At 36.1% G+C, this 21,363-nt stretch overlaps 1 protein-coding gene across 1 annotated transcript; it reads right to left on the bottom strand.

Annotated features, from left to right (window-relative positions):
* Positions 1 to 10,316: 10,316 nt before the first annotated feature.
* gpr184 (G protein-coupled receptor 184) lies at positions 10,317 to 20,856 on the bottom strand. The gene is made up of 3 exons (XM_056757633.1): positions 20,710 to 20,856; positions 20,279 to 20,520; positions 10,317 to 14,991 (listed from the first exon to the last, which is right to left on the bottom strand). Exon 3 carries the CDS (start codon positions 14,965 to 14,967, stop codon positions 13,981 to 13,983), a length of 987 nt encoding a protein of 328 aa, XP_056613611.1. The 5' UTR covers positions 14,968 to 14,991; positions 20,279 to 20,520; positions 20,710 to 20,856; the 3' UTR covers positions 10,317 to 13,980.
* Positions 20,857 to 21,363: the final 507 nt, after the last annotated feature.

The raw sequence follows: 21,363 nt of genomic DNA, 5'->3' as shown, positions 1-21,363 counted from the left end.
TCTACCCACCCACGACTGAGCATGTATGTACAGTCTTGTAGTTTTCCGTTTGACTAGCTGGATCTCCACTGCGAAAATGTGTATTATGACTTTTGTGAATGCAATGAAGCAGATAACATGGCCTGCAGAAATGTGTGTATGACCTTGTAAATGTGTAATTAAATTGCAGCACTTTCATCAGTGTTTCAAAGAGTCTTGTGGTTTATGAGAATGTACATGACATTATATTATACACAGAGTTTCCTTGAGAAAGGAAGGAGACGGGCAAGTAATAAATTGTCATGAATGAACAAACAAATCTGTTTCCAGTCAAAAACACGGGGCACATACAATATTGTAATTACATACACTGGCACAGTAGGCTGAGAATGATAATTAGAAAATCAACCCGCCAACATCCCCAAGATGCCCACGTACACACGGGAAAAGAAACAAACCCAGGGCTTCTAAATAAAAAGTTGTGTATTCTCTGCTGATCATCCTGGTGACCCCCCGTTAATTTCTTGCAGTGTCTGCCATTCATCATTCATAATAAATGACGAATAGACCCTGGGACATTGTTAAACCTGTGAGATGCAGTTATAGTTAGTCACCCCATGTTGGGCACGTATGAGCAGGCATATAAGTCACAGCGAACTCGACGTGGGCGCTCTGATGAGTGTTTTATTACTCAGATATCATTTGCCCTTTCATAACTCAGGAGATTCATTTCAGATTTAATTTATTTAAATAAACAAAAATAAAAATGATGTCATCAACATTAAGTTGTTCCAAATCTGTATAAATGTCTTTGTTTGGTTGTGACCGAACAATTACTGGACCCCTCTGACTACCATGGTAGGAAAAGTGACAATGGTGGTCAAAAGTGACTTCCTACATTCTTCAAAAAGAAACAAAGAATGTATAAAACAAATTGTCCTACTATGGGGTCAGAGATTGTTTGGTTGCAAGCATATATTTCTCTGTGTTTGTCATAAACAAGATATTTATAGAGATTTGGAACAATTCGATGAGTAGATGATGACAGAATTTTCATTTTTGGGTTAACTGTCCCTTTAAGTATTAGTGTAAATTTAAATTTCTTTAAAACTTTGTTTTGACTGCAGTTTCATTTTCCTGACAAAGTTGGGCAGTTGGATACAATTTTAAGATCTATTGTGTACAGATCCATTTGCTTGCTATTTGTTATTGTGGTTGTCTATGACCAATTACTGAGACAATAAAGACGTGCAATGTTTATTTCTTTGCTCAGACATAACATCTTATTGTTTCCAAATATAGAATAAGCTTTGACAAGCAACATCAACTTGCTGGACGAGCTTTTATCCTGCAAAATAATCTATTTTAGGTTCTTGCCGTATGTATTAGGAAAATCAGTGAAGTGAAAGCTTGAGTCTAATGATGCCATTATGCTCAAAGCAGCTTTGCAAAGGAAAAGGTATAGGGGGAAACGCTGCAGACTTCAGACATTAATGCAGATGTGCGGAAACAAATGGATTGTCCAAGCTGCTGTAATTGATTTCAATGTCAAACACATCTGGCTGTTTAAGTTTCAATTGGGGAAGAAAACAACAAGACAAGGAAACAGCAAGAAAAGGATTTTAGGAGTGAATTTCCGTGTCCTTACTTTAAACAAATGTATCAACACAACTGTCTTCAGCTGCTCTTGGCTTAAGAGGACCTTCTGAGTGGTTCTCAAAGAAAGAAACAAGCTTTGGCACAAAAAGAACTCAAGATGAAGAAAAGTAAAGAGAAAACAGACTAAATGATCAAAAGAGTCAAATATAAAGAAGGTTTAGGTCATTATGTGGGTTATTTTATCATTCAACATATTAAAAGGTTAATGGAGGCAAAACAATCATACAGTATTAGGAACTTAAATGGACCTTTTCTCTGTTTTGCTTCATTCTGCAGTTTTTGTAGGCATCGGAGACAATATTAAAGGGCTAGTTCACTCAAAAATAAAATTCTGTTCTTTATTTACTTCACTCGTGTGATTTCAAAAATGTACGACTTTCTTTCTTCTTCAGAACACAAGAAAGAAGAAGACATTTTGAAGAGTCTTGGTAACCAAACATCATTGGACCCCATCGAAAACCGTTGTATTGACACGAATCGCTTAGGCATTTCTCAAAATATCTTATTTTGAGTTCCTCATAAAAAAAGTTGTATACAAGTTTTAAATGACTTGAGAAGAAATAAGTTTGACAGATATGTTCGAATAATGTCAACAACATTGCTAGCATGTTGATCCTCAGAAAATACATTTGACTCGTCGCGTTTACAAAGTTCTGTAATGATATTGGAGCTTAAAGCTATACATTGATTTTCTCTAATTTATATCACATCATCTGGTTTACTAAATGTTAAAAGATTCTTAACATGCTTCAAATATCCAAAACATGCTTTGCAGACTTTGTCACAACTGTATTGTGTGCGATAGCTTAAATATCTTAGTCATATTAGTATCAAATTAAATTGCATGAATTAACAATTTAAAGGAAATAACAATTACCCAGAAGGCTCCCTTGGCCTGTCATTGATTGGAGTGACACATCGCCCCTCCCCAAATCTACTCACGAATGGCCAACTTATTTTTGTCTCCGCTCATTAAATTTAAGCATTACATTTTATTACCTTAGAATGAACTTTTTCTATCTACATACACCTTTGGTCCCCCTACAGGGTGTTTTTCACAAAGACAATATCTCCTTATGCAAAAGGCAAAAATGTGACAACATCTTAATTCTGTGTCAGCCACCGTAGTACTTCGAAAAAGAGGGGTTGAGAGAGCGGTTCGCAACATGCCCTCTAGATGCCGCTACATTTCATACATTGGACCTTTAACAGAGAAAAACTGACACGCTTCACCTTTAGGAAGCATTTTTAAACCAAGCATCAATATACACAGTATCATAGAACACTCACACTTATGCTTTGGTATGCTGTAGGAAGAAAGTTTGATGCAGCTGTCAATTTGCTCCTTCATTCTTTTATTCTTAAAATGATTCTCCGTTGCATTCATTGTATTCATTGACAATCCCACCTAACATTCTTTCTTGAACAATAAGAAATCTACTCCTGGTCTAGTAGTAATACCATCTCAAAAGAGCTCAATTGTAAGAAATATTGTAGAGGTGAAACGGTGTTTCAGCGAAACCATAGCAACGATTTTTAAGTTGCCACTCAAGTAATGTTCATTTGGATTGTTCCCATTTGGCAGCACTGCGTCTTTCTTCCACTACATTCGTCTGGGGACTTGCCTGAAAGAACAAATCTTAAATGACAGCTGCCCTAACAACACTGATAACAACAACATCAAACAGATATGGACTTCATCTGAGAGCATTAGTGATGTCCTCAAAAGCACACGAGGAGAAAGATACGTCCTTTCATTTTAAAACCCACTTGCCAAGTAAAATTCAGCATCAGATTATTTCTCATCTTTTCCAGCAGTACGATCTCTTGAACCCAAGTTCAACAATCTGGGTAGTCAGCTGTTTTCTTTTTTGCGAAAACACTCATTTTCACAGAAACTTCAAGTGTTTGCACCTCATTTCCCAAGGTAAACGGTGCATGGATTTGCATACATTTGCATTGGTGGTTCAGGAAAGGACACAAAAATGATTGAACCAATTGCAAAAATGCATCAGGCACAAAATGGAAGAAGCAGGTGTTATTTGTGCAGCTTTAAAATGTGTACAAACTGAAATGATACTCGCTGTTACCAGCTGCTTGTCCATCTGCATTTTGCTTTAAAAAATTATAGCTGTGAACATCTGTATATGCGTACCACTTGTGTTTCCCAGCGTGTGCTATGAAATTGCGTTATTATCAGTAATTTTCTGAGAGATGTTAATGTCGCTTTTACATTCTGGATTTTTTAATGATCAGGTCTGCTTAGCACTGCATGATCTGCATTCTTGATACATAAGGAAGTCAGGATCAATATCTCAGTGTTGAGGAGATGGAGATACAAAGGCACTTTGCTTATCTTCCATAAACATGCTCGTTTTTTTTGGTAAAATATTGTGAATAAAAGCAATTATTTCAGTTATCTGTTAGGGAATGTGTACTTGGAGACTAATTAACGTGTTCTCATCTCTTAAAAAATTCAAATGATCCCTTCAAATATGCAGTCTGTTTATAAACAGCATGATACATATTGCCATTAAAACTGGAACTGATTAAGAGAATGTTTCTATTCAAGTCACTTAATATTAGCAACTAAAGCTCTTATTGTTTTCAAAATTATATTTGTAAAACAATCTGTTCTTATTTCTTTTAATGAGCAGAAAATCTGATCGCAGAGCCTGTACATATTTTTTTACTAGACCACTTCTCAAAGCGTAGAAGGAACGCTGATCCACTCTGATACAGATGAACTTTCTTTTTCAGTTTTAACACTTCAGAAACGTTTGATCAAACGTTAACCAACACAATATTTTTTATTGAATCAAAATGTTAAACAAACATCTTAAATATTGAATCATGTAAGATTAAAAAATATAATAAACAAAAATAAAACTGGTGCTTCTGGACCGCTGTTGCAATGCGAAGTGGTTTATAAACTGACAAAATCCCTTTAAAAACTGTAACATTCCAAGGTGAGGTGCCAGAGGTTTTTACTTGAAATAAAAAATTCTTTGAATTTATGTTATTTTTCATCCAACTTGTAAATTTGCAGTTTATTTAACATAATTATACATGTTTTAACAGAGTGTTACTGTGTTGTACACTTCTGCCTATGAAAACCCATTCACACTTGCTTTTAATTGTGATGTAAAATCAACAAAAGAATCTCTGATTGGTCACTTTAAACCTTCAACCAGAATCACCTGCAATGTGGATCAGTCTTTGAATATAAATGTTTGAATGTTTTCATCTCCCTCATGATGTTTGATTTGCAAATAAATGGAGATGTTTCAGAACTGAATGATAGAAGATATAGATTTTTTTCTGCTCCCTCTTTTCAAATGCTGCTGTGAGACTGAAGCATGTTGTGTATATGCCTTGTATTATGTTGTCAATTTATCTGCAGACCGCTATAGAAATAAGTGTCGCCAGGTCAACTGTCTGCAAATAACAGAAGAATGCTGGTGCAAAGAGTACAGAATGAAAATGCACCTGCCTTTGGTTGCTCATCTCTTGGACAATGTCCTTCAAGAAGGTGAATACTTCAATCCGATTCAAATCAGTTCAATTAATTTTTATTTATATAGCGCGTTTTACAATGCGCATTGTTCCAAAGCAGCTTTACAGGAGAGAATAAGAAAAACTGAAAACACAGTAAAGGTAACACAGTACAGTGCATGGTGTTCATGGAACAAGAAAGATCAATATAATAGAGCAACATTAACTGAATATACAGAATCTTTAAGCTTATCTAATATAGCAGCAGTGGCATTGCTAGATCCTTTTTAGGTGGAATTTTGCCACCTTAAAGTTCTAGCTGAGCCCCCCTAAACATTTGTGAACTCTGATTGTGAAAACAGCAGCAGGCTGCGTTATTTGAGACATTATTCAGTGCACAGCAGCACAAAATGGAGTCACGAGCAGATGATAAAGATACATAATATATTGCGGGAGCGATACTAGACCCTTCCCCACCCACTGAAAAAAGTTTTGTCTGCGTTCACCCGTAAGGTGACCACCACCCAACATACCAAATGTGTGGGACAATGTGGGATACCATTGAAAGGTAGCACAAAACTGTGATATCATAACGGAATGATAACATTTTTATATATTTTTTAGCTTATAATATTGATATTATATTGTTATTTAGTTAATTCCAACAACAACATAATTAAGGCATAGATCAAATGTTATACAACATTCATTTCAAATTAAGGTTCACTGTCTCTTTAAATTTTGAGCACAGAACAGACGTGGAGTTATCATTTTGTAAACTTTGACGAACTTCTCAAAAAGAGAAAAAACTAAAGGAAAAAAAGAACAAACAAATAAAGAAAGAAAGAAAGAAAGAAAGAAAAAGAGTTTCTCTTTTCAAATGTATAATTGTTAAATAATGCATTTAATGATTTGCAAAACATTTTTATTTTAATAAGCTAACCACCACCCATAGGCTTTAAACAGTTTCAAAGCCAAACAGTTTACAATGTTTTAGTGAATTTTTATTCGGCAAGTTGACATGGGAGGATCGCCGCCCTATCTTCTGACCAGAGGTGCAAAGAGTACCCGAAAACCAAACTTAAGAGAAAGTACCGATACCTGGCAGAGAAAATTGTTCCATGACAAGTTAAAAGTCATCAATTCCAAAACGACTTCAGTAAAAGTCTTAGCATATCTGATTTTAACAGTACTTGAGTATTTTACTCATACTGAACGTAAGCTCAAAGAAGCAATAGTCCTCAACACTTAAGAGACATGTCAGTGAAAAACAAGAAAGAGTTGATTCGTGAGGAGTGCAATCACATTTATTTTCTTAAATCATAATAAGACTGAACACCTCAAAATTGCAATAAATCATGGCCGACACCATATCCTAGATCTATTACAAACACGTCTATTCTTATTTAAGCTCAAGTGCTCATAAGAAATCCAGGGTCCTACCAAAAGGTCTCTTCAATACAACGGATAAATAAATTAATGTTTAGTAAACTTAAAAAGTCGAAGCATTTTTGCACTGAACATGCTGGTTTTGGCCTCATCGCCAGCTACAGTCATGTCCTCATTTCACATATAAACCACCAGCGATTGACAACTATCAGATACCGCACTCGTATTAACATAAAGATGCCATGTTGACAAGTTTTATTAAGTAAGGGCAAAATCATAAAGACATAGTAGCTTTAATGCCCTATAAATGAAAAGATTAATTCTTCTGTAGCAAAAATAAACTGCCGCAAAGAAAGAGTTGCCATGCAAAATGTAATGTGTTATATGATTAGTGGAGTAAAGAGTTCATATACTTGTTCAAAAATGTAGTCAAGTAGAGAGCAACACAGCGCTGTTAAACAGTTAAATAAACAAGCGTCTCCTGTGTGTTTCGAGTGAAATAACTTGTTTCGTTATGTGACAACTAAAAACTAACAGACTGATGAAAATTCAGAACATTTTCTCAATATGTGATGTGAGGGACAGGCGATGAAAATGCTGTGCGGTACAACGCAAAGTGGGATGGATGTTGACCCTATTCACCCATTGTCACACTGTAAACTAACTTGGTTGTTTACCTCCAGCAAAATGAAAGCACTTCACAGCAATGACGGCACACTTTAGATAACGATCACGTTGTAGTGCACAGAAATGTGTCATTCATGAATGAGGTGCTGTTTGATTTTTCTCCATCTAGTTATACAGAGCTGACGGTAGTTTTAAGAGCCCCTGAAAGAAGACGGGCAGCCAGATGCAGGTCATTGTTCTGAGTTTCCAGTAAAAAAAGTGTACATAGAGGGTCTTTGTCGTTTTTCCACTCCTTGAGTATTTTTTTTATTTAAAACATATTGTGGATTTGATAGATGAACACAAAGTCATGCACAGAGTGCCACGATCGTGCAAAGCTGAATGAATGGCAGGGAAACTTCATATCAAGTTATTCCTTCTACTAAATAATGATTCAGCAGTTGATTGTGACATTTATTATATGGATTTGTGGCTGTTGTAGTCAATTTGAATGATAAATGTATTCATTTTAATAACAATAATTTGTTTTGATTCTACATATTCTTTCTTTTTTATTTATTTTAGAAATGTATACAGTGTGTGGAGCTTAGGCAAGGTACCCAAACTATAATGATGAATAAAACCAGATCCCTCTGACGTGTCACAGCTGCACAAAGTTACAGAGTAAAGGTTTACGAATAACAGTGAGAGCTTATTAATTGTGATTTAAGAAATTTCATCTGTTAAAACTGCATTTTGTCCAATTTTGAAATTGTTAGTACAAAGATAAGGCGAAATATCCAGGTCAGGTGATTTCTGCAATAAGTGGATCCTTCAGGTTTTTAACTGTGCTGGAGCCTTGTGTATTTCTAAATATAAAATATAAAAAACAAGTTCAATAAAAGTAGTCAATACAATGTGTGCTATACCTTCTTTAGCCATAGCTTTTATATTGAAATGTAAGTTTTAGTCAGCCTACTGAAAGTCCACCACAGCCTCAAGTCTCATTAATCTTTGCATGAATTAAACCAAAAAGAAAAATTTACACGATAAGAGAACTACCGTTGATAACCATGGTGTGTATTTAGATCTTTGGGTCAGGATGAACCTGCTGAAACAATATTAGTGAGGGAAAAAACAACAGTCAAATGATTATTTGCAATATTCAGATTTCATTAAAATGCTATTAAGATCAATTTAATTTAATTAAACCGAGTGCTCAGAGATTAAATGTTGCCGTGTACAAGAAAAATATCTGGACCATAATAAAGTGGCTCTGATAAATTCCCAGAAATCATTTCGTGAAAACACACATGCTCAGAGGTCTAGTGAGAAAGCAAGATAAGAGAAAAAGCACGTAGACAGCTTTCAATATTATTGACAGAGCTATCTGTAAAAAAAGCTTTTAATAAACAGCCAAATTCTGACAGTAATATAGTGTTTTCTGTTCAAACTGTAATGTACTGCAGAAAGCAATGCATAATGGGCAACAGTTTGCATGATAAGCAACTGCTGTTAATTTAAAAGCCATTTTCAACATGAATCTACAGTATTCTACTGTTTTACATGGTGCATTACGGACTTTGTTTTTGAAGAAGCAAAAGGGTGCTGATGTTTCACGTGAGATTGAGTTCGAGTTTGCCTGTCCGTGTTTGTGGTTCTCATGCCTGAAATATATGTGTAAAAACAGAAAGAGACTAATTTAGGAGGAGAAGTGAGATATTTGAATCTGACTGCAGTAAGGAGCACGCTGTTTAAAACTGGACCACCGACTGTGGTGAGCAGCGCTTGACACAAACTTGTTCATGTTCGTGGCACTTATGAAATTTCAAATCCCTTAAGAAATCTTTGAAATGGACTGCAGCAAGGAGTGGTTCTTGTAAAACTGGGCTTTTTGGTTGGAGTGTTTTCTCACATCCGAATCACTAGTGACTTGTGATCATGGTGACTGATTAGCTGGAGCTGGAAATCAACAGTTGAGAGTGTTGTATTCTTTTCTGCACATTTTTTAGTTACATACATATGTTAACACTCTGTTTTTGAATGATCTTGCTTATAAACAAATGTTCCCATTATTTGCATATTTCTGTTGCCTGTGTTAATACTACAGTAATTTACTGTGTGATCTTATTTTCTAACCTATTTCAGGGTTCCCTCTTTGAATAAGAGTGTTGCCAAAATTACTCAAATTGAATTGTCTTTACCTTATACCTTTATAGCTTTACCTTTTTATTTTAGAGTGTATTGTAAATTGAAATAATTGCTGAAAAACGTCATATCTTTTTTTACAGAATATGGCTATAAAGTAATTTCATAGTATTAAAGGGGTCAAATGACACGGCTAAAACAAATATTATAGTTTGTTTTAAATGTAATGTAATGTGTATACACGATTTAAGGTTCAAAAACGCTGTATTTTTCACATAGTGTGCATGTTTGTATCTCCTCTTTGCTCCGCCTCTCTGAAACATGCAGATTTTTTACAAAGCTCATCGCTCTGAAAAGCGAGGTGTGCTATGATTGGCCGGTTAACCAGTGCGTAGTAATTGGTCGAATACTACAAGCAGCTCACGGAAATGTAACGTCTCTTACCATATTCGAACATCAGGTTCCAAAGCAATTGTACTTTGTAGTCATTGCGAAGTTTCAATGGTCGGAATGGCCCCCCTTTTCACCAAAGCTTTCGTGCTTAGCCGGTCTTAATATCTCAGATTCGTGAAGCAATCGTCGATGAAAAGCACTGCACACACTTGAATATTTGGATTGTACTTTTCTGGAACATTGTTGTAAATAAAATGTAAACGTTCTTTTTTTGTTGTCTCATCTTTTGGCAGAGCAACCAAAGAGTCTTTCTTTTCGCAACGAAACACACATCGTCTCGCAACAAGGCCGCGGCAGTGACAATACAATGAGATTTACAAGTACGCCCACTTTACTTGGGTTTAGATTTGGCGGTCTTATGTCAAGTCATGTTACGAAGTAAGAGTTCATTCGCCTGGGTGTGGTTACACGAGGTCTCGGTGACCATTTGCTTTTGGATAGAATGCATCTTTTGTTCCAACACTTTCATTTTTGCAATTGTACGTGTCTAATACATGCATGGGCAACTTATAACACACCAAAGACACAGAACAACACATATCTGTGCCATATGACCTTTAATAGAATCACAGTAAATTGCTGGAATCTTTGCCCTAAAATAACTTGAAAATACTGTTTGTCATTGTTACAGTAATACGCTTTAAATCAGTTTCACAGTATTCATACTGTAGAATTAGAGAAGATTACTTGTGTCTCTGCTGCCAGTGTTTTACTGTAAAATAAAAAATACTTTAAAATACCGTTTTCCATATTCACAGTAAAAAGATGTAAAGCAATTTCACAGTATTCATACCGTGGAATCTCAGTAGATTACTGGTGCTTGTGCTGACAGTATTTTTCAGCCATTTTACAGATATATGTTTTACAGTGTACCAGTAAGAGCATTTAGCTTATATTTAAAAAAGTTTATGAGATTACTCAAAGATTTATTTTATTGTAACAAACAAAATGATAATACCACAACACAGCATAAATTACACATCAAAACACATTTAAATCAATATAAATTGTCAGTAAAAGTCTTTCCCACAAATGTCAAATGTCCACAGTGACAATGATGCATGAACTCATTTTGTGACTCAATCGTTTGTTGCTGTATATCAAGATATTTCCAATCCCTAATGATACAGTAGATTCATGAGTGTAGGATTAAATGAGACAAATTCGATCTCCTTAGTCACTAAACAATACCAAACTCTTCCAAAAATGACACAGGAGACCTATTGAGTAGCAAGGAGACAGTCAGGAAAAAAAGCAGGACCTGAATGTATCCAATCTGGCAATGTCTTTTCTCATTTTATACATTATACGTAAATTGCACTTGGTTTGGCCTGATATATCCCTGTGAGGGATTTAAATACAAAAGGTCATTCCAAGCTCTGAGGTGCCGTCACTTGAATATTTGTCAGAGTGATAGTGATAATGTCACTCAAAACACACCATAAATCGCTGACGGCTTCATTGTTAGGTTAGATTTTTTTGACATCTAGTTTATGACTCTTTCCTTCCCTGTTATCAAATTTTACAATACTGCAGTCAGTCTCTAAGTAACTCACATGTTACATTGTTTTTTGGTTTTTAGATTAAGCACACTCGCCCTAGGCTATAAGAATAACATTACTGTAATGTAAAAATATAAATCACTTATTCAGTAAATGAATAAAATTCTGTAATCATTTATTCACACCCATGTTGTTCAAAACCTGCATGGTTCGAAACCTTTCTTCTGAGGAACACTAAAGACGACATTCTCTGTTTCGCGAAGCTGCTCTCATAGACACCTGTTGGCTGTTTCACTCCGTTGCGTTCCATCTACGCAATAACTTGCGTGGCACTGACGGCAATTAACAGTAGTCAGAATCTAATGAGAATCACCATTAGGAATAATGGAAATAAAACCCACTACAGTAAAGCTAATCATCCATACGCTTTTGCTAAATTAATCTAGTTGACATCAAAACAATATGTGCATTTCTATTCACAAAATTTACGTTTTTTGGAATTTGGATTAAAATGTAAGATCCATAAGTTCCACCTATTTACTGAAAAAGGATCTGCATTTTAATGCATTAAGCCTCCTATATGAACAAGCTCTCTCCCCTCATCGGGTGTCTGTGTCTAAGGAGGGTGAAAATCAATTGCCTGAGAGAAGGAAAGCAGACACAGTGTTCTATGCTGTTGTGCTCAAAATCCCTGTTGCGGTGAGCCGTCGGCTGAAGCATCCTATCGTGCAATGCAGACCGGCTCACATTAGCTCTATTGTTACACAATACGGTTGTTATGTGGCTTCGTCTCCTTACATGTACCTGGGAAAAAAGTTTGATCTCCAAATAAAACTGATAACACAAACAAGTCAGTCCCGATGATAAATGACATCGTGCATGTTCCACGCATGGTAGGCAGCATCTGGAGCAACATGTGAAAGCGAGCAGTCATTTAATCCATTCAGACTGCAGATCAGGCACTCGCTCATGCTCTGAAATCACTCCGTCGAGTTGGTCCGTGGCATTTTACAGTAGAACAGAATGGGCACTCCAGCTCTCAGACTCACAAAGGGTTCAGAATGCAGACACATGAGAGGCACTCATCTATAGTAGGCAATCATGTCGGTGGAAAAAAACTGTACAGAGTGTATTGTGGGTGATTAGGATTGGAGATGCTACCCAAACGCTCTACCCTAACAGTTTCCGTGAACGCTCTCTGTTGAATTTGTCTCCTTGGAAAGCAATCGCTTGCTTCGATGTCTCGTTACGGCGAAAATCAGTGCTTTTGTCTCATTCAGCACAAATTGTGTTAAGCATTAAATACGGTAAATCGAAGGAGATAAAATGCAGCATTTGTTGAGCACAATATGATGAAGGATACGTGGAGAACAGTGGCAACATGCTGTGCATCTAAATGTTCACTTTGCAACAGGTTGTTTTTTTACATACAGACAGATTAAATGTTCTTTAGCTGCTAGAACTATTTCAACGGTGAGTTACAGGGAGTAATCTGACATATAAACAGGACAAACAAGACAGGATTTATCCCACAATAACAACACTTAGACCGAGTACAGATCTTACACAGAAAGTTCAAGTGATTCAAGGGTCCTTCAAAGACAGAGATCTAGTTCCTGTTATAGCAAAAATCCCAAAGTGCAATTTGTACACATCCTCTTTATGGTCACATGGACACAGTGACATTTATGCCATTTGAGAAGAAACAACAACGTAATTCCATCTTTTTGCAGATAGTATGACAGCACAAAAGCTGCAACATATTCACAAAACACCTGAATTAAAGTTATAAACTACTGACAAAATTTTAGGGCATGTCAAAACTTCTGAAGGGTCCCAAAACACCTTCAGACTCCAGAGGGTAAAACATAATCTGAATGTGCTTGATGGGCTCTTTTCATAGGTTAAACGTTTAAAAAAAAAATTGGGAAATTATTATTGAATTATTGTGTGTGTACACTTTTTGTGTAAAATTGTGTTAGTTTTGCAAAATTTTCTTTGAAAGTTGGGTACTAAAACAACATGCATGCTTTTTGGGGGACAAAAATGGAGTCTGATTACAAACACCGCAAGGTTGAATTAAAGGGACATGATTGTCATGATTTTCTCACACTCTTGTCATTATAAAACTGTATGAATTTCTTTTGCAGAACACAAAAGAAGATATTTTGAAGAATGTCGGTAACCGAACGGTGACGGCACCCGTTCACTATTGCGTAAACACAAAACCAATGCAAGGCAATGGATGCCATTGCTGTTCGGTTTCACATCATTCTTCAAAATATCATCTTTTGTGTTCCGCGTAAAAAAAAGTTATACAGGTTTAAAATGACAGACGGGTAAATAAATGATGAAAGAATTTTCATTTTTGGGCAATTTATTACTTGAATGCTCTAGTTTTACATCACAAAATCCTGTCACTTATATCCAAAACACCTGAAATCCTGTTTATACACGAACTAAATGAGCTTTTCATAGATGGTAAATGTGTTTGCTTTAGCTGACGTAGCTAATTCATTGAGTGCGTCATCACCGGGCATATTTTCAGCATGTGGTGTAATCGAGCATTTTAAAAACTCATGAGCCTAAGTCAGCACTCACATTTGACCTGTAAGATGGAAAACTTAGGGCGTTTTAGTACTGTTATCTGATTTGCACAATTCCCTTTGTAAGCCGGATGCTAAAACCACACAAACAGCATTAACAGACGTAATTCATTCTTAACAAACCCACCGTTTCAAAGTTGGCTTTAAGTCAAATGTGTTAATCTGGTCCTTAATTTTGAATCAATGAGAGTGCTTCCCGTCTCTTGTCTCAGCTTTTTTTTGCAACAGTATAAGTGCATGTCCTCCCTGACACCATTGCTGGCGAGCACATAGAGCACCGGGTCAACCACGCTGTTTAGACTGGACAGAGCCAGAGAACAAGTGAAAGGCAAATACATCACTTGTTCAAAGTAGCAACTTTTTGCGGCCCCCACCGAGAAGAAGGCGATTGATCGTAACAGCAGGATGATATGGTATGGCGCAAAGCAGAAAGAGAAAATAACAATGACTCCAATAGACAGCAGTCTCACTTTGCGTTTGCCGTGCTCGTCCACCCCCGTGCTTTGTTGCACCTTGCTTGGAATCAAGCAGTAGCAGACCGTGATGACCACAAGAGGCAACAAGAAACCGATGCCTACGCGTATCAGGTTAAAGAGGGCGATGCGTCTCGTCATCGGAAAGGTCTCGTAGCATCTCTTCTCACTGTCGTCCAGCGGATCCGACACTTCATCCAAGTACAGCATCAGACAATGTACTGCCATGACAAAAACATAAACCAGCCCGCAGATCATCCAGGCATAGCGTCGGCACCGGAAGGATTGGACACGCAGTGGGAAGGTGATGGCCAGGCAGCGATCGATGGAGATCCAGCAAAGGAGATAGATGCTGATGTAGAGGTTGGAGTAGTAAAAGAAGCCTGCAAGACTGCACATTTCCTGGCTGAGCATCCATTTGTGGTTGTTTGCAAAATAATGGATCCACAGAGGCATGGTGAGGATGTAGAGGAGATCGGAGATGGATAGACCGAATAGGTAGATGCCTAAAATGTTCTTTCTGCAGATCTGCTGAATGATGGGACCGATGGTGACCAAGTTGAACAGTATCCCCAGAATGAAGGCGATGATGTTAATGGACATCAGCACGTGACTTCCCGACTGGGTCATAATGACACACGATGAATTGTTTGACATGTTGAGCGTCGCGTTCACAACCAGCTGTGTGCACAAAGAAAGTTTATATTTAGTGAGAATTGTACATACATTTCAAAAGTTGATTTTGGATATTTTGACACGATGCCTGGATTTGGTGTGCATGCTAACATAAAAGAAAACTCACATGAGATGCATTACCACCTAATACAAATTTCACTGTTGATAGAATCAGAGCTGTTCACATCAGGTCCTGCCATTTTTCGATTTGCATGATACAATTTATTGTATCTGTAGTCATGTTAAACCACTGACCTTAATACACAAAAACTGTAGCTCTCACTTTGCTGCTGTGCGGTTGAAACAGATGCTTCACATTGTTGGTGAGCAGATGTTGTAGACAGTGTCATATCAATGTCTTTTCTTTCTATCTTTTATATTCTCGAAGGTTATTCCGTGCTTATTATAAACAAAACATATAAAACCTTGATATAGGTGCATGACTATGCATTAAATGGGTAGGTGATATATGCATTAAATAGGTAGGTGATATACGCTTTAAATAGGTAGCATATTGTTCACGTTGTTGATAGATGCAGGATCGATACTTATGCAAAAATGGAGACTCTGTGTACATTCTCATTGTATTTCATTAGCATGAAAGGTTATGCAAATCATATGCATATAATATTTGAAAGCAATTATTTAACTAAAAAAAATCACCAATTTCAGCTGCCATAGAGTTCAATTAGAGTCAATATCTGAACTTAATTATATTGAACTGGCTTAAAAAAAATTGAATTGTTAAATAAAAGTCAGTTCAATATAAATTAAGTTTAATTGACTCATAACGTTAATTTGATTTAACTTAAAAATGTAATAAAGCTTTTTAACTTGGCTTTTTACAGTGTTGTGTTGGATCAGATTTTGTCAAAACTGCCTGAACAGTGAACACAAGCAGAAATAGTGAAAATAACGACAGTAAAAAACATCTCTTAGGTCACACTAATTCAGACAAAAAAACATGGTATTTAACTTTTATAGGCATTTTCGTGTTTGAAAAACTGTTTGATCAATTATTTATAAGATTATTTTTATTGTTTATAAATATAAGACAAAATGACTATGGTCATTTGCATTTCAGACTCAGTAATTAGAGTGTAATCTGTACACTTGAAATGGAAACCAAAAAGGCTTTGACTAGTGCTTACTGTAAACCTCACTGTACAAATCTAGGTCACATAAAAGGTCACATGCACACTTATTGTAAATCTTGGAACCACTGAACCTTGAGATCTACATAAACTGTCTTCTGATAATGCACAATTTACTGTTTCTTCAGCTTGTGAAACTGCAACACTACTGTATGTGGAAAGCTGCCAGTAGGCAGTAATAGTAAGTTAGGCCACTAGGTCTTGAGACATAAAAAATATAAAATAAATAGTTAATTCAACTAAAAAAGATTAGTCTACGTTTTGTCAACTCAACAAGATCTAATATTTAGTTAAACTAACTATATTGAATTTAATTAACTTATTTTTCTTAATTTAAGACAACAAAAACAAAATGCACAGTAAGAATGTAACCAGGTTTATTGACATATCTTAATACATCAAGCAGTTCTGTTTCTTAAAATACTATTCTTATTTTAATTCTTACTTCGTGTGGATGTGGCCTTTCATAAACCCCAAAAAACTGTATGAAAATACTAACACCCATTGTACATCAACACAGGAACTGGGAGGTAGAAAGGAAATTACAAGGACTCTTTCTTTTGCTATACATGTTGTGAAACGGTGTGGATTTTAAACACAATGTCACACTTGGTCTTAAACTTAATTTCATGCTTGAGCAAATGTCTTTTTGAAGCAGCAGCAAAAGAAACCTTCAGCAAAATATGACTGTACTAGTTTATAATGGATTTCTTTTTTGGTTCTTGGTTTCTTGAAAGGTTTACAATCGGATTTCTTTGTATATAATTTATTTATTGTTATCCTCTGTATATGTTGGCTTATCTTTAACATCTGTCCATATGGTAATTCACATTTACACTTTCACCTGACCACCTGCATCTTTCAGATATATCTTTAAATGCATCTAAATGTTGTTGTTTTAAACCTTTATATATTCTTTAAAGATATTTGTTTGCAGGTCTGGCTTCTTGTCTCTGCTAAAATTGAATTCAAAACATTGATCCTGTGCTATGCAGCTGCCAGAGACCTCTGTCTATACAAAAAGACTGTATTACTTCTCAATTTATGCTCTTAATCCACGAACACCTGGGAGTAGCGGAAACCTCACACAGCCAAAAAAAGACCCGTTTACTGGCTTTCTGTCATCAAACACACATACTCCAGCCCTAGCAACCCTACAATAATGCCCTGACAACCACCTATGCAAACATCACTTACAATTTCATTAAAAAAATGCTCAAACTATTTTTAGAAGTGTCTTTTTGGCAAATAGGCCTTTGCTGAGAAATTGTCACGGACTCTCAGCTGCTTGTCTGTAATGCGTTTTGTGAATGTACTGCAAGCAAACCACTTTGGTTTAAAAGCGTCTGCAAAGTAAGTATGACATTTGGAAATGAAACACATTTCTCTGTTAATCCAAAAAGATTCCTTTTAAAAATATTATCTGGGATCTCAATGATGTCCTCAATCTTTCTTCTGTATCAAACTCATGCTAATTGCATTAGCCGATAGAGTGACTAACCTCCCATCAGTACAGCACACTGATGTGCTAAATTCCAGCCTAATTAAGCAACAGGTTTTGAGCGGGATGAAGAGTTCACCCTATCTATAATAGACAATGGAAAATCAATAACCGAGTACCCTCGGCATAAACTTTCACAGCTTCAAATAATTTTTGATCTAGGATTCGATGCATAATAGTGTATCAGACGCTGATTAAATATTGAAAAATGCTTTACGCACAGGCCTTCTCAGCTCCGCTGTGAATGACAGTAGTCAGAGATGACAGATGAAGGGTATTTGGACAAGCTATGATAAAGAACGCTGTGAGTCATCTGTAGATACAATTTAAATATATGATACTGTCATGCCACAATGTTCTGAGTGGATTGTTCTCAATAATATTATTTGAATGTCTCATTTACGTCAGCCGTTTTACATCAAGATTTCAGATGGTTGAGGTTAAGAGATGTTACCAAATAGAAACTCAGTTTACATAACTGAACTAAAACTCCAGAGATTTTATCTTTTGGTTACTCCCCTGCTTACATCATGTTTTTGAGATTAATGTATATATTAAAACAGCCAAACTAATACTCACATATTATGTTATATTATATAAATTGATGTTGACTTATTGCATAAGTAAAAGTTGGCTTAAAAATTAGAGATTATATAGACGCAGACCAAGAGATGAATTCAGTAAATGCCAACCGCACAAACGGACACAGAGGGAAATAACAGATCCTCAGATATGAAATCTTCTGTGTTCAGAATACTTTCTGTAAAAATCCCAAAACAGCTGAACAGATGAGGTGAATCATAGATCACAAGGTGTGATTTTATTTTTACTCACCAGTGTATGCTGATAACGCTTATCAAAAACCCGAAATCTTTTTCCGTCTAGTTTTACATAGATTTGATTGACACTGATAGAATTTCTTCTTTTCAGTTGTGAATACACACATGCACACACACACACACATACACATATGTACATATTTATACACAAATAGATATAATATAACATTTAAGTATTTGGTATTTGATTACTTATTTGCAAAATTAGCTTTTACTTTAATTGCTTTGATCACGCAAAATTGCTGAGTAAAAAATAACGTGGGGTCATTTTGCCAACCCATTGCTGGGTTTAGGTGACAAACCCACACTTACCTTTGTTCCAGCAAGTTTGGGTTACAGGTAATATACGGTTTGTGAGGTCAAATGAACCCATCATCAACACCCATCAGTGTCAAGACAGAATTTTTAAGAGATCAGTACAAAGATTGATCGAAAGATTGATCGTTCCGCAAACTTATAATGAGAACCAAAACAGAGAGACGTTTCAATGATCGTTATATTAAAAGAAAAATAAAGCATAAAAATACAGTAATTATATACAAAGTATGCGTAGATGATATATTTATTAAGTGTAGTAAAAACACTCCTTTGTGATTTTTTGTCTTGTTCTTAGAAGATCGAAAATATGGTGTCAAGTTAACACTTTGTCCTACCCATAGATAATCACTGTACTGTACTGTATTGTAAATAGATTATACTGTAATATTGATTTGTCACAGTATTTTTATAGAATTTCCTTAAGAATCCAAATCTAATAAAAAAAGTAATCACAGTACTATTGTTTACATCTAGCTCAAGTTTCCAGCTTGGAAAGGACGTTTTTTTGTACAATATTGATTAACTTGTAATTTACAGCAATGATGAGTCCTCTTAAGTTTCCATTCCGTGAATTGTGTAATGTGTTTACATGGCTTTTTTTGCTATGGAAATGGCAGGCGTAATAAGCCCTTCTGAGAACTGTTGATAAACCAGACAGGTCGGTGGTCAGGAAAAAGCATGGGGGGCTACATCCTATAAGCCCCCCAGAATGGCATAATCACTGTCTAACCAACTCCCATCCTGAGGCATACATATACCCGCGTTTACAGGAAAGTGATGTAAGGATACGAAAAAACGTTTAACCCTCCTGCAGTTTTGTATGAATTTTGTGAATTATTTTAGAATGCAAGAATGCGTGGATCACTAAATAAGGAAGTGACTGCTCACAACACACTAAACCTGTTTAGTCTGTATCTTTTTTTAACCATTAAGCACTTTTCAGCACGCGATTTTACTGGCGCTTGGTGAAAATCGAATTGGAGGAGCTTTGAATAGAATTACACGTGCACTTCGGGAATGGAAAGATTTTAAGTTATTAGGATCAAGTGTCAGACAATTTTATACAACACATGAAGCAAACAGAGGTGCTAGAAAACACACCCGCTGATAGTCACACACAGCATGAGAACTGATTGGAATTTTATGTGACATTCAAAACCTGCTCTTTTATGTTGCTAAACTTTTTAAAACAGCATTCTTGTATAACTGTCGTAAACTTCATTGTTGTAATTTTATTAATTGAAAAACTACAAAATATATTTTTTTCATAAATTGAATAAAATAATTTCGAGAATTGAATGCAGTCATTTAAAACAAAAAAATGAGGGGCAAAATACTCATAATATATACTAGTCAACGCATTTAACATTTTTTGCAGACGTACATTTTAATCTTCTTTTTTTAAGTATTAGACATGTTATGCATCTTCTATGTTTCTTGGGCTATAATAAACCCATCCCAGACAAAAGAAAGATACTCACCTGCAAATCTAATGAAAAATTCAATGTTCTCCGCCAGCAGAAGGGTGTCCTCTCAATCCCAGCAGCCCTAACCTGAGCACCTCAGCGTCGGTTCTGCTTCAGTCTGGCTTCGGCTCTCACGTGACCTCCCAGAAAAGAGTTCCTCAGACGAGAAGAGAGTGTCACCCACTTCAATAATGCTTCCCGCCAGGAGATGATCAAAAGTGACCCTCTGAGAGCAAGTTTGACCGCAGCACTCCGCGCTGAGTGAAAGAGAGGAGATGAATGAGGAAAGTAAGAGGAGGAGAGATGAAACGTGCGCTGGAAGATGGGACGCACCAGGCGGTTTATTTTGAGTCGTATGTGATCAAGATTACACGGATATACTGAAAGTAAAAGTTGTTGACAGACACGGAGCTCACAGAGATGGTGAAGTCTGCTCGAAACGTTACCTCAGCTTCCTGTTTGGTGTAAAAAACACATTTGTCTTGGTTTTAAAGACATTCTGTGTGCCGCAGTGGAATAGAATCATAAAACTATCATTAAGTGCTCTAGTTTCGCAGTTTTTCCGCTTTAAAACATTTCTGATGTTGGTATAATCAGATTTAACTTATTTGTGTTAAGAGCTCACTCAGAGTTTACTGGTTAGTGAACGGAAAAAAAGTTTAACCATGATTCAAGAACAAAATGTTCTCTAGAGCCAAACCTCCTACTGTTTTTTTCTATCTGATGCACTCAGAGAAATTCTGACACTTCTGGGAAATGAGGTTTAACCTCTTATTCTCTTAATTGATCATCGAAAGGTTACATTTCTCAAGGCAACGCAATGTACTTCACCTCGATTTAATGGAAAAAGTACACACCTTGCCTTCTTTAAAGGTGTCTTGACCTTTCACTTGCTACATTATTCGCTATAACAGAACATCTTTCTTCAAACTAAAACTACTTAAAAAAATATCGACACATTCATGGTAAAAGGGGTGTGGCCTAAATGTTTTTACATTATGATGACTGATTATTGCATGATTAATCATTATTATTCTCGGAGTTTTTTTGGTGACTTATTGATATTTTGAGGTGAGCATACAGTATGTGGGCAAATAAAT

This window comes from Triplophysa dalaica, chromosome 9 (genome assembly GCF_015846415.1).
Source record: "Triplophysa dalaica isolate WHDGS20190420 chromosome 9, ASM1584641v1, whole genome shotgun sequence".
NCBI classification, from domain to species: Eukaryota; Metazoa; Chordata; class Actinopteri; order Cypriniformes; family Nemacheilidae; genus Triplophysa; species Triplophysa dalaica.
The sequence above is the reverse complement of the archived record's forward strand: the minus strand, read 5'-3'. Positions and strand labels throughout refer to the sequence as shown.